Raw genomic sequence first — 13,036 nt, forward strand, 5'->3', positions numbered from 1 at the left:
GGTCTTTGGATCCAGACCTCACTATTAAATCAAGACAGCATGAAAAATGTGAATGAAAGGTTCTAAGAGAACTGCTCAAGGAAAGAAGAATTTTGTTCAGGTGATTTGACATAATTAAATCAACTCACCCATGTGAAAAAGAGGTTTTTCTGGTCAGGAAATAGGAGTTTGTGGTTTGGATGTATTTTTTTTTTTCAATAGTTGATTTTAACCAACTGGATAAATGCAAAGACAGAAGTTGTGGTAAAATGATATGGCACGCTCTGTTAATTTCATTTTAAGGATCTAGTTTTGTTTTCTTCTAAAATCTATGAAATTCTGAACATGTACAGCTTCTGCTCCAGAGAAGCAGTGTTCAGAATATGACACAAAATGGTTATCATCTTAATTTCTTCAAACAGAATTTTGTAGCCTATTAGCTTTGATCATGGTGACTTGTAAGGGTGTGTGAACTGCTGAGCCTGGTTTTCCTAAACAGCTGGAATTTTTGGCCAGACTTTAGAGCTTGAGAGTAAGCCCTCAGCATCCAGATCTTCTGGAAGGACAGGAGTGGATGATAAGAGGTGAGGACCTTAGTAGCCATGGTGTGCTGTGGGTCATAGGATGAGAGAGAGGTTTTAACCTTGGCTGCCTTCAGTCTCACCAGCAGTGCAGTTGTACCCATCCCCGTAGTGTTTGGGCAGCAGGGACAAGGTTGTCCTGAGCAGCTGCTGGCCAACCCCTCGGAGTATCAGTCTGTGCTTGCAGCAGACAAAATGAGGCTATTTTTGTACCTCATAGATTGCAGAGCAAAGGCGGGGCCACTTAAAAGAAGCTAAGCGCTGTAAGAAAAAAGAAAAAAAAAAGCTGTAAGAAGTGCTAACAGGTTCATAGACTGGACCTGTTCCTTGCATTAGTAAGAAAGTAACTTATCAGCAAGATATTCAACTTGTATTAGATGTGTAAAGTAGTGTTGCTTCCCAGATGTGACACAACCAGCCTGTTAATAGTTGTGATCATGCAGAAGGCAGTTGTAACCTGGCCAAATCCAAAACTGAATTCATTTTGTATCAACACTAGCATAATTCAGACCAATGTAAACCACTTGTTTTCTGGCCTGAATAGTTGGGAAGGTATCTGTGTGAATTGCCTAGCACTTCTTGTCATAGTGTGATTTGTTAAAATACTTTGGAAGAAGTAAGATACACTAAAGGCATGCAAAACTGATTTATCTAATATACAGCTATTCAATTTTCCTTTAAAAAAAATGAGTCCATGAGGAAGAATTCCTAATTAGGAATTAAGAGTTCTTAGGAGTCCAAAAAAGAATTTGTCTATCCTGATAGGCCAACTGTGATTGACAAATAGTATTTTTAGGCATTGATGCCTGTATATAAAGAGGAGAAGAAATTCCTGGGTGTTTACTATGTGTCTGATGTGAAAGATGCCATTACTGTGGTGGTGGATTATGCTAGGAATGCAAGTTAAATGTCTCAAAGAGGACACATTATGCTGCTGAACAGCTGGTCTTTTTCCCAGACTTGGAACTCTGACCTCAAAAAGCATCTTAATATTAATGGGCTTCAGGAAAACTGGAAAAAAAACCCAACACCCCTATGAGCAAGGTTTCAGGATGATCAGATACATGAATTTGTCCGTATTTGTATAAGAAGAGAATTTGTAAAAAGTATTTGAAGAGAATTCTGTCTAAGAATAGTGTTAGCAGGGCAGCCTGCTCCTCATTTTTATTCAGTGTAATATTTTGCTCTATTCTGTCTTCCTCGTCTAACTCCTGCAAAACCCTTCCTCATTGTGCATCTCCTGTGCTCTGTTCCTAACAGTTATCCCCACTGCCTGCCTGCAGACAGTGTGAAAGACAGGCTAACAGGTTCTGGGCTGTGACAGGGTTGTCATGCACTGTTGACAACCCTGGTTTGGTCTTTTTTACATGGTTAGGATTTGAAACAGCTTAAAAAATGCCAAGTTATGATGTCTGTTCCTGCTTGGGTTTGTGTTGTTTGAAGTTTTTCTTTTTTACAGATGTTCCTCTCCATAAAATAAGATGTCCTGTTGTGCGGAGTGTCATGCGACGTGATAGCTGAATGTCTTGGGTCACTGTTCCATTGCAGGCAGGGGCAGCAGGCTTATTTAGTCCTTTAACTCCTACCTCCAGGGCTAAATCATGTTGGATGCAGGAAGCATTTCCTTAACAATTGTTTTCTTTGCTGTTACAAATAGAGCAGTGGTAGATGTCATACTCTTGAAACATGTAGAGTTGCTTTTTTGTGCAGCATTGTTTGAAAAATAAGTGCTGTGGGGTTGGTTGGTGTGGTTTTGGGTTTTTTTTTTTTGGTCAGCACACTGTAAAACCCACAGAAGTTCCCCTCTTCTGCCAGCGTTTCTCTTTTTCTAGGGTTATAAGAAAACAAAGCATGAAAAAAAAAATGGTGCAGTGTTAGCTGTATCCAACCTTATTTTGGGTATTTCAATTTTGTCAACAGTCAAAGAATATTTTTGACCAAAAAAGAATTCAAGACAGACCCACAATAATATTAGTGACCTAAAGAGCTTCCTGTGTTATAAACAACACTTACTAGGTAAATATCTTCAAGACAAGAATTTGATAGTATGCCAGGTTCAGAAGTTATATAGCAAGGATAAAATTACTAGTCTTTCTAGGAGTCACATCCTAGTGAGTGGGGGAAAAAATATCTTAGAAGATACTTTTCTGGTAACTTGGTGCTACTGCAGTTAATATGTTACCATGAGTTTGTAGAATTTCAGATGTTTAGTCTAAAATTAGAATTATTTGTAAGTTTTTACATTTGTCATTAATCAGATTCTTTCAAGGGACTTTATCCCAAGCTGGTGACTATCTCATAACTGAAAGTCTAGATGCTGTGCGATTCTAAAGGATTGCAAAAACTTTGAAAAATGCTGAAAAAATGAATAGGTCAGAAGAATTTATTTCTTGCTCCTTTTGCTCATTTTTCAGAAAGCTTTGTCTGACCTTAAAGTGCTTTGTATGTACAATGTTCATGCATTAAAAAAACAGACCTGTAAAAATCTGAGCCATTGGCAGCTAGAAACTAGTTAGTCCCCCAGTTGTTTTAGGGGACTTTTAAAATATGTACGTATAATAAGAGGACAAATTTCTTGCCCATACAGCATAAGCAGACAAGCAAATTGCTAGTGCTTTAACAAAAGAGTCTCTGTTCCTCTTCATCCCTCTTAAAAGAAGAGACAGGAAAAAGGCTTCAGCAGCCTTACTCTGCAGTGACCTTTATTTCCCCTCACCGATTCCTGTAGTCCCTGAAAACAGGCAAGACAGACTGTCTACGGGCACTGGAAAGCAAGCGGGCAAATGCAGACAAATACAGTGCACAACCACTGACTGTGGTTATTAACTTCTTATCACAAACAACTAAATCCTAGGTTTTCAGAATGCCCTGACTCATGAGGCAAAGACTGTCTGTGGAAATGGGAGCGAAGCAATGGAGTGACTTGCTCCAAGCAGTTTTTCTCATTTAAATTCTGTGGAAATCTCACTGTCATTGAGTTCTTTGTGAATTAAGCTCATAGCCACTTTGTCGTGTGTGGCATTTTAATAAGGTCAGACTTAGAAAATTGTTAATTTAGTAATTGTCTGCTCACCATCATGTCCTTTCTGTGTTCTAGTAGAATTTGTACAAGCTGTAGCTTCATGTTTAGGTGGTTTTGGTTTGGGTTTTTTTTTTTTTCTCCAAAGGAACGCAGACACTGTTACAAAATAAACTGTAGGCTCTTCCCTGTGCCAGGGACTATGCTCAGCCTTCTTGCTTAAGAGAGATTTCCCAATTGATGTGATCCAAACAGGCATGACTGAGGCAAGAAGAGATACCAGCCAAGTGGAATAAGGTTGCAGAATAGCCTATTTCCTTGTCAAGACATGAAACTGAAACACATTTTCTTTTATGAATGCAAATAATGAGGTAGGGACTCTCAGAGCAGGAAACCTTGTTAACTTAAGGCAACTGAGTCTGTTCTCCTGCCTTCTTTTCCCTGTAAACTGGAGTTTAAGGTAATCATCTAATATCATTTAAGGAAGATGTGCAAAGATCTGCCATGACCTGGGTTCAGCTGTAATGACAGGAAGATTGTGAGGGGCCAAACACCATCACAGAACCATCATCATTGGCTATTGATCAGATATAGCAGAGTATGCTGGGAATACTCCTGGTATGTGTGTGTTCTGAGCTGAACTTCCAGGAGCTCTACTGGGGCAGGCTGTTAACACACACTTCCTGATCACATAGGAACAATTTTAACACCTGTTTGGGTGGTTTGTTTTTTTTTCTTGGAGTGAGTCCCTAATGTTAAATTAACTCCATAACTCCATCAGCCCTAGCTGTGGCGTGAGGCATGGAACAGTTATCCTGGCTTTATATGTGTGGTTAAGATTGTGACATAACCACACTGAAGAACAAGCTTACGTTATTTTAGTAGTTCTGTCTTTCCATAATGTGTGTAATAACAATACTGGTTTATGATTGGTAGAGTAGATGGAATCATACAAATGAACTTGCTAATTATCTCTTGTGTTGCTGCTTTTCTTTAGCACACTCTTAAACCTGTAGTCACTCTTCTGCCAAAGTATTTCTGTCTTTCCTTTATATGTATAAAGATCTTGTGGATGGAATGCTGCTCAGAAGTAGGAGTAGAGGGGGAGAAGAGTTTATTGGAAGGTGGTATCTGATATGTAGAAGAGCACAGGAAATTTTTTAACCCTCCCATCCTAGAGCTCTGTTCTTGCAGTTCTTGTACTCTCAGTGCCAGAGTCAGACTTTGTAGAACCTATGCAATTAATGTGTTGACCTGTATTTCTGATGGGAAGGTGACAAAAATACATACGTAAAAACTTAAAGATTATGTTTTGCCATACTAAGAGTGTAATACTCTTCAAACAGTGTATCGATAATGTCCAATCTGGCCTTTAGGAAAAACTTTACCTTTTCACATTTTTCTAAAAGTGTTTCCTTTTGAAAAGCAATTTAACTCTTCTTCTTTAAATGACATCTACCACAGCAGCATCAACTGAGATGAGTCCTTTTATCCATAGGTGGTGAGACAGCAAGCTTATCTGCTCTGTCAGTTAGATGTCATGTTACAACTGGAAAATGCTTTTTAGTTAGCAGTAAAGAATGTTACTTCCCAGGTTTCATACCACAAAGTATTGAGATATTTGTTGAAGATGTGGATCTGTTGAGATTGGGCCAGTTTGTTTGGCATTAATAGACAGTAATATGTTGCTGTATATTTGACAGTGAAGATTAGATGAAAGACACTTTGTTTACTTCAGACATAAAGGTGCAGACTCTGATTAAAAGTAGGAGTTTTGGCACTTAAACTTGTAAAAACAGATATTAAATAAACCTAATCATAGTAACACAGATTTTTGTTCTGTACCTACTTTCATGTGCAAGACCTTAACCCAGCTCTGTGCTTCTGTGTTTTCAAATGTAGTTACAGAACTGTTAGGAATTAATAAACCACTTTATGCTTGATACTCTATCCTCTTCTCACTTGTGGGCTTATGTGCACACAACTTGCAGTTGACTCTAAACTTGTTATGGTGACTCTTATTGCCTTTATAATCTTGACACCATTTTCTTTAAATCCTTAGTGAAGGAAATCTGGCCACAAAGCAAGTGGTTTTTCTTCAGAGACCTGTTATGTGGAATTCTGCTGTCCAGACACCAGAGGTAAGTAACATGTTTAATATAAACGAATTACTACTACACATAATAGGGACAGAAACAAACTCAACTTTAAAAATCAATGTGAAAAAAGTGGCAGAAGATGGTTTCAAAACAAACTCAGGTTTGTGGAGGGTTTTTGCAGTTGAACTCATAGGTTATTTTTTTTTTTCCTCAGCTGTATACCTCTCAAATCAAGCCACAGAGAAAAACATAAGCAGTTTTGTGCTAAGAAATTACTGTCTGAGGTGGATGGGATGGCTGTGCTGCGTAAGCATCCTTGAAGTGTCCAGCAAGTCTTAAATGTTCTGATTCAAGTCCTGGGTCTGGTGCACATGAAAAAACAAGCATTATGTTTTGACCTCCAAAACATCTACTTCCACACCTGTGTCAAGTGTCAGGCTGAGCAAGGGGTACTGTAATCTGGTGGTTAACAGGTCAAAGAGACGTTGGTTGTTGCTGCATGGAAGTGCGTGACAGAAACAGAGGACTTAAAAATTCCTGCAGCTGGACCTGAACAACTCCTTGTCCCTTTTGAGTGAGGCTCTCATAATAGTGGCTGTATAAAAGTGTTTTGAGGCTTAAGTAGTTGGCAGTCACTGTGTTCTGCTCAGTCAAGGTCAAACAGTTACTGCACCTGTACAGCATTACAGAAAAACATGCTCTGGCCAGAGGAGGATGAACTGATGGCTCTTCTTTGCCAAGTCCTTCAGTATCCCATGATGGATTTCTAATTTTTGTTGCTAGTGGTTTTTAGTGGCCATTCAACCTTTTTCTAAGTGTCGTGGCTTTGTGTGATAGTCTTAAGAGGCTAGGAAAACTATCGATGTTTTCACTTATGTCCAGCACTGGAGTGTAACTTCACGAACTGTCATGTGCTGTAAGGCAGTGACACCTGGTCTGTTCTTTCTCCCTCTGAGTAAATAGTTCCATGAATCTCTAAACTTGCATTCATATTTGTTCTTTTTCTATCCTTTTTATCTTCTGTCCAGACTGCTACTATTATCTGTATTTTTCTCCGCTTAGTGTTTCTAAAATATACTCTCCCTTTGGGGTGTTCTTGTTTTAGTTCAGGCTTTTGCTTATCTCCAGCTTAACTTCCTTGTCACGGTGTCCCCTGATAATTACTGCTTCCATGCTTGGAAGAACTGTATTAAATGTGCACAACTAAAGTCCTGGTTTGGGGTTCTTTTTTGTCTTTACCGTCATCTTGATTCCCAGCTAATTCTTGTGCATTATTTATAATCTATTTCCTAATCTACAAAATTTGACCTCCTTTTTTCTGTTCAGTGTTCTGCATAGTCTTCCTTGCCAATGTCTTTATCTCCTCTTCCATTTGTAACCTCTTCTAAATTCTGACAGTTCCTCATACCATTTTTTCCTTTAATTTCCTTCTATATACCAAGCATCTTTGACTTCCAGCTTTCAGAGCTTCTGACCCCTGCTCTCATGCATGACTGTTGTCTTTACATTCTTGCCTACTACATTTCTGAGAGTTTATTTTGGAACATAATTTTTATCAGTGTTGTAAATATATAAAACATTATCAAATAAAGTCATAACTTCTTGATGGTGTTTTTCTACATTTTTAATGCTCTGTATAATAAGGTCATGGGCACCTGATACGAATACTCTTTCTGTGGGGTCACATTATTCCTAGCTATGAGCATCTTTTAAAAGGTAGCATAACTAAATTACACAAGTAGAATAGTTAAAACCGGGTTCTGCCAAGAGACATAATACAAACCAGTTCCATAAAACTACTCAGTCTGAGGAACTGATGATTCTTTCGGACGTGGTTTAAATTAAAAATAGGAAGCATTAGGTTCAGTTTAAATTTTGTCACCCAACTATGAGGTGATCAGCAGCTGAATAACCTTTAAATTCTTTGGTTTATATGAATAAAACAGTGTGTTTTGTAGTCATTGTTTTATTTAGTAATGGGAAACGTTTAACTTAAGCATTAACGTTTTCCAAGTAAAGAAGGAATAGCTGATTTGTAGCCATTTACATCGGGATTACAGTGTTTTAAAATCTGAACATAGTTAGTGTCTGAATGTGTTGCTTAAGTACCAGTAAATGTTCTAATTTTCCACCAGGAAATTTCAGTATGCTGAGGTCATTTTAGCATGGGATGAATAGGTGGTTCGGGCTGAAGCTGAAACAGCGTAACATTTTCCTTCTGTTTTTCCAATTATGCTTTTTTCCCCTAAACTTTAATCATTTTACTTCAAAGCTCTTTTTACCAAAATGTCTGAATTCGCAAGTAGCATGTTACCTGCATTACAGTTGGAATTCATGTATTCGTTAACGATAACTAATGGGAATAGAAAGTCATGCTAGCTTTGCACTGGGTAGCTGGACTTCAGGTGCAAAACAAGCTACTGAAGTCTGACAGCATGAGCATTTCCTCTAGAAACTTTGGTAAATATGTTTGTTTAAAATATCTCCTAGACAGTGATGATAGAGCTGTATGGTTTTATCAAACCCTTGCAAAAATTTCGGTAATAACATTTAATTCCTGTGGCTCTATACTGCTGGGCATGCCATCTTCATCTTGATTTATACTGCATATGTTTTCATTGGAGTTTAAATTACAGTAAAGCTGGTTTTCAAAAAGAAAAGTGTGTCCACAACTTAGTTATTTCTGTGTTTCAAAGATGTCCTAAGAGACCTGAAACATTTTAATTTTTTAAAAATAAATAAATAGCCTCCCAGTTTGTCTGTCTTGTGAACATCCTAAGGATATGCTTAACTTGGATACCTCGAAGAATGCTGCCTGTGAGAGTCAAAATACAAAACCAGCATGGCTCTTTCCGTAGCTGAATGTTAGGAAAGCAGCTTCATGCAGGCCTTCTCAAACACCTAACTGTCAAGGCCCAAGAGCCTGGGCACAGCACTTTCCAGCTCAGCACAGCACAGAGGGGTCAGGCCATGGCCAGAGCTTTGCCCCACAGGCAGCTCCAGCTGCAAACTCTGACTTGTGGAGGGCGGTGACACTGGGTACAGGTTGCTTTGTGCACTCAGGAATTTTGTTTTGTTTTTTAATTGTTGGGTCGAAGTTAGATTGCCATTGCTAAAGGAAGCTTTGCTTCAGTAAAAAGTGAGGGGAAGACCTTTATTATGTGGTCTCTTATTCCCACAGGGCCTCTTTTCTGAGGCGGGTGTATTTTATATCCTCACAACCTGCCTTGTCTCCCTTCTCCTATATTCATGGGATAGTGCATTATGGTCTGGCTTTTGTTTTGTAACTGGTCAATACTCTCACATACCATTTGCTTTTCTGAGAAAATTGTTCAGAGGGCAGTATACAAGATTGAACCACACAGTTCTTTCTGGTTTTATTTTTGTTCTTCTCTCTTTCTTTCTTTTATTTCCCTTAGGCAGGCTTCTCCATCCTCTCTCACTGTGGCATCCAGGCAAGGCTTATTTCCTTCTGTTTCTCCTGAGGCAATGCTATTTCCCCTTAATCTAATTTCCCAATGTCTCCTGTAACAGCTTCCCTAAATACATTTCCTTTAGCCACAAGGGCCATTGTTTTTACTGTTTCAAAAGACTTTTGAGAAAAAACTTTTATCAAAATTTATTTATGGAGAACAACATGTATCTGTCAGACGTTTTTCTTCAGAGGAGTTCATAGTTTCAGCCAGCGTTCAATGCTGCCTTACGTTGAAATGCAGCTCACATGAAATCCGTGCATGACTTATTGCAGTGTTGGGCTTTTCTATCCTAAACAAGCTGATTTTGTATATTCTCTTGTATTTCAGAGGAAATCCTTAAGGCAGGTTATTGGGGAGGAAAAAGGCAAAGTCTCTAGCAGAAGTGTTGGCTTGGACACAGCTACTTCTCGGCCTGTAGAAGCTGGACAACCTCCTGATGAGTTTCACTTATCTTCTTCTAAACAATGTTGGATCAAGGAGGGATCCCCCCAGTATGGAGGCTTTCCAGGCTTCAGCAGCAGTGATGGAGTATTAAGGGAACTGGATGATGGACAGTTTGACCAGGAAGATGGAGTCACTCAGGTCACATGTATGTGATGAAGTAAGTAACGGCATCAGATGGACGTGTACATAATTCACACAAATGTTTTTTAAAAAACCCACACTACTTTAAATGCATTGGTATAATCCTATGACTTTTCCCAGACTCGCTTTGTATTTTTGTCTGTCGCTTTGTGTTAATCCTACTGTAGCAATAATTCTACTGCAAAATAATTGGGTTTTCTCTCTCGTTAATAGAGTAACTACATAACTGGGTGCTCTGCTGACTTGTTCATGCTTTTGACAGGCAAGGAAGCAAATGCTGCGCAGCAGTGACAGCTTGCATTGCGTAAGAGAAAGGAATGAGGATGTTTAGTATTTTCCACAAGATGGAGGAGTGTGGTGGTTTTTTTTTTTTTGAAGTGCGTTGTAAATATTGGTGTGGGAAACAAACTCTCTGGCTGTTGTTAAGTTTTAACGCAGTTTTCACTTTACTACCTTGCATAAATAGAAGAGCCTGGAAAAATGTTAAGCCTTACACTAGAGTGTTAGGAATTTAAGTGAGGTTCAGACTTGGCATGTACAGAAACCCTCTGGAGGCTGTCAGCAGATACTTGCTCCTGTGGTGTAATTTCACCTATGCAAGGCTTTACCAGGGTTCTGCCAAGCTGAAAGCTATCCAAGCACTTAGAGCTTGTGTAGTGAACTACTCACAACTTACTCACGAGTGGAAATTTAAGAACCACTCCCCCCTGAAAAGATAACTTGCAGTCTGTGAAAAAGTTGATTGAAAAACTCATTAAGCAGCGTGGACAGCAAGGTGCACAATGATGCTGACAGTACGTAGGAGGAAGTAGTAGGGGAATTTAATTCTTCACATGGAAAAGTCAACCTACGGGAGCCAAGATAGAGACCTGTAGAGTGAGTGGTGTGGAGAGGGTCGCAAAGGCGTAAATTCTTCAGTGTTTTTGTGATACGAGAACTCAAGGGAATCTCTCTGGAAGTCACGGAACCAGGTGCTGTTGGAGAGTGACTGCACACTTACCCTGTTCTCAAGATGACTGTAAGCACCGGTGCTTTGTCCCGGGTGGGCACGCAGCGGAGCATGCTCGCCTGCTGCAAGGCTTGCTGTCAGGAGTCGGGGCAAGGGAGTTGCTGGCTCAGCCTGTGAGAAGGCTGGGCAGGAGTTACCTGACTGCGTCTGCTAGTTGAAGAACACAGGAGAAACCACCTGTCTTACGAGGGTGTGGATGCCGAAACAGAAATAACTGAAAACGCTTCTAACACAAATGATGGAAAACCTTCCATTTCTCTGTGGGTAAAAAAATTCTGAAAGCCCATTATATCTTACCTGGGGAAGCGAGAAGGCAAGGGTGTGTTTTGTGTATAAGGGATTGTAATTTAAGCTGCTTGTTTCACCGCCTGGTCTCACACAAACTGGAGTGTTAAGGTATGCCTTTACTAGTGTTGTGATCAGCACCATCCATTAATTAAACCACACGTGTAAATTACGAGAGCTGTTAGGAAGAGTAATTTCAGCAAGTATCTTTGTATGCTCCTTTTTTATATATACACACACACTCTTCAGTTTTCATTTCACCAGAACATGTTTACCTACTCATCGAATCGCAAATCGGACCTAAAGCATGGATGTGGGCTTGTTTATACATTAACAGGGCTTCAGTTAGGAGCCTGTGTCTGACTGTAGCAGACCCTACCTCTGTGTGACAACACAACTGCCCTCCAGCTGTTGGAAAGAACTTTTATATATACACACACACTCTTCAGTTTTCATTTCACCAGAACATGTTTACCTACTCATCGAATCGCAAATCGGACCTAAAGCATGGATGTGGGCTTGTTTATACATTAACAGGGCTTCAGTTAGGAGCCTGTGTCTGACTGTAGCAGACCCTACCTCTGTGTGACAACACAACTGCCCTCCAGCTGTTGGAAAGAACAGAGACAGAAAGAACCAGTGCTGCTTATGAACCTCTGCGGGAGACTGTTTATGCTTGCTGATTATTAAGATGTTTGGAGAATTACTCTTCTAGTGTCTACAGGCAGGGAGAAACTTATCTACTGTAAAAAAAAAACCTTTGTGTTCCTATTTGTCAGAAGGGTTCATGGACATACTTGGTCAGCTGCAATAAACTGCTGCTTAACTTCCTGCGTTTCTGGTCTGTAAAACACTGTTTCCTCTAGTAAAGCTAAGATCTCACTTAGCTTTGATAGGAAGCTTCTGGCTGTTAAAGCACTTGATGCATCAGCTACCCCTTTGTTTGCTGCACTGACATTAAAGGGGTGGGTCAGCACACCCCTTTCCTCCAGCTACACCTGCCTTTCTGCGGTCTCCTCTGCACATCCACGCAGCTTGCAGGGCAAAGCTTGGTAAGCCTCACAGCCACCTACTAACAGCTGATCAGGCATTTTGCCCTTAGTATGTTGGTCTCGGGGAGGTTCAAAGTGCAGGCTGCTGTCTTGACAGTTCTTGATGGCTTTGTTCAGCCCGGCGTCAGTCAGGACTTGGACTTTTCAAAGCCCAAGTCTTGCATCAGCTCTTGACAACTGGTATGAATTGGAGAAGTGAATGTTCCAGACTTCAGGTAAGGGTGACTCGAGAGCCCGTCTGGTTCGGAGGAGCTGGTCTGGTGACACAGTCTGATCTGTTCAAGCAGATAACCTGTGACATCATCTGAGAGAATTAAAGTCTTGAAAGGACATTAGCAAAATGGCTGTGGCCGACTTGTTGTGATAAGCCAAGCCAAGCATGAGGAAACACCTCGGTGACTAAGGAAGAAGTCATTTGGAAGTTACCCTTTGCTTACAACACACCCGTGGACCTGTGATGTGCTGTTGTAACGCGCTTATTTTCTCTTCCAGTTCTCCCTTTTTAATTGTAGAACCAGAGCTTTCTGGTTTGAGATGTATGAACTGGCAGTCTGAGTTAGAGGCTAACGAGTACTGTATTTCTCTGCTTCTGAAAGAAGAAACAACTCCCCTGCAGCACACCTCGTAGCAGGGAGGGGAGAGCACCAAACATTCTCTTGGAAGCATGCCGTTGCCTGCACTCCTGGACACTGTGAAAAATGAGACAATAACTTGCCAAAATACAGCGGTATGGGTAAAGAAACAGTTTAATCTTATCCTTTTTTTTTTTACAGTATAATTCAAAGACAGTCTCAGTTTCCCTATAATGTAAAGTCTAGATTAAATGTGTTAATATTTATTAGACAAATCAATGGTTTGCTTAGGCTAACTGAAGTTCTATGGTACCATTCAGGCACATGTGTGTACATAGTACTCATGTAAACAATAGTGAGGGAAAATACAAGCAGTGTT

General features: G+C 40.0%; 1 protein-coding gene across 1 annotated transcript in view; it reads left to right on the forward strand.

Annotated features, from left to right (window-relative positions):
* The window catches only part of RFTN2 (raftlin family member 2), a 28,858-nt gene extending 18,908 nt beyond the window's left edge, over nucleotides 1-9,950 (forward strand). Inside the window, exons 8-9 of the mRNA XM_010149456.1 lie at nucleotides 5,642-5,720; nucleotides 9,482-9,950. Coding sequence (XP_010147758.1) covers nucleotides 5,642-5,720; nucleotides 9,482-9,751 — 349 coding nt within the window. The 3' untranslated portion in view covers nucleotides 9,752-9,950. The remainder of the gene's footprint in view (nucleotides 1-5,641; nucleotides 5,721-9,481) is intronic.
* Nucleotides 9,951-13,036: the final 3,086 nt, after the last annotated feature.

This window comes from Eurypyga helias, unplaced genomic scaffold (assembly GCF_000690775.1).
Source record: "Eurypyga helias isolate BGI_N326 unplaced genomic scaffold, ASM69077v1 scaffold27983, whole genome shotgun sequence".
Taxonomy (NCBI): domain Eukaryota; kingdom Metazoa; phylum Chordata; class Aves; order Eurypygiformes; family Eurypygidae; genus Eurypyga; species Eurypyga helias.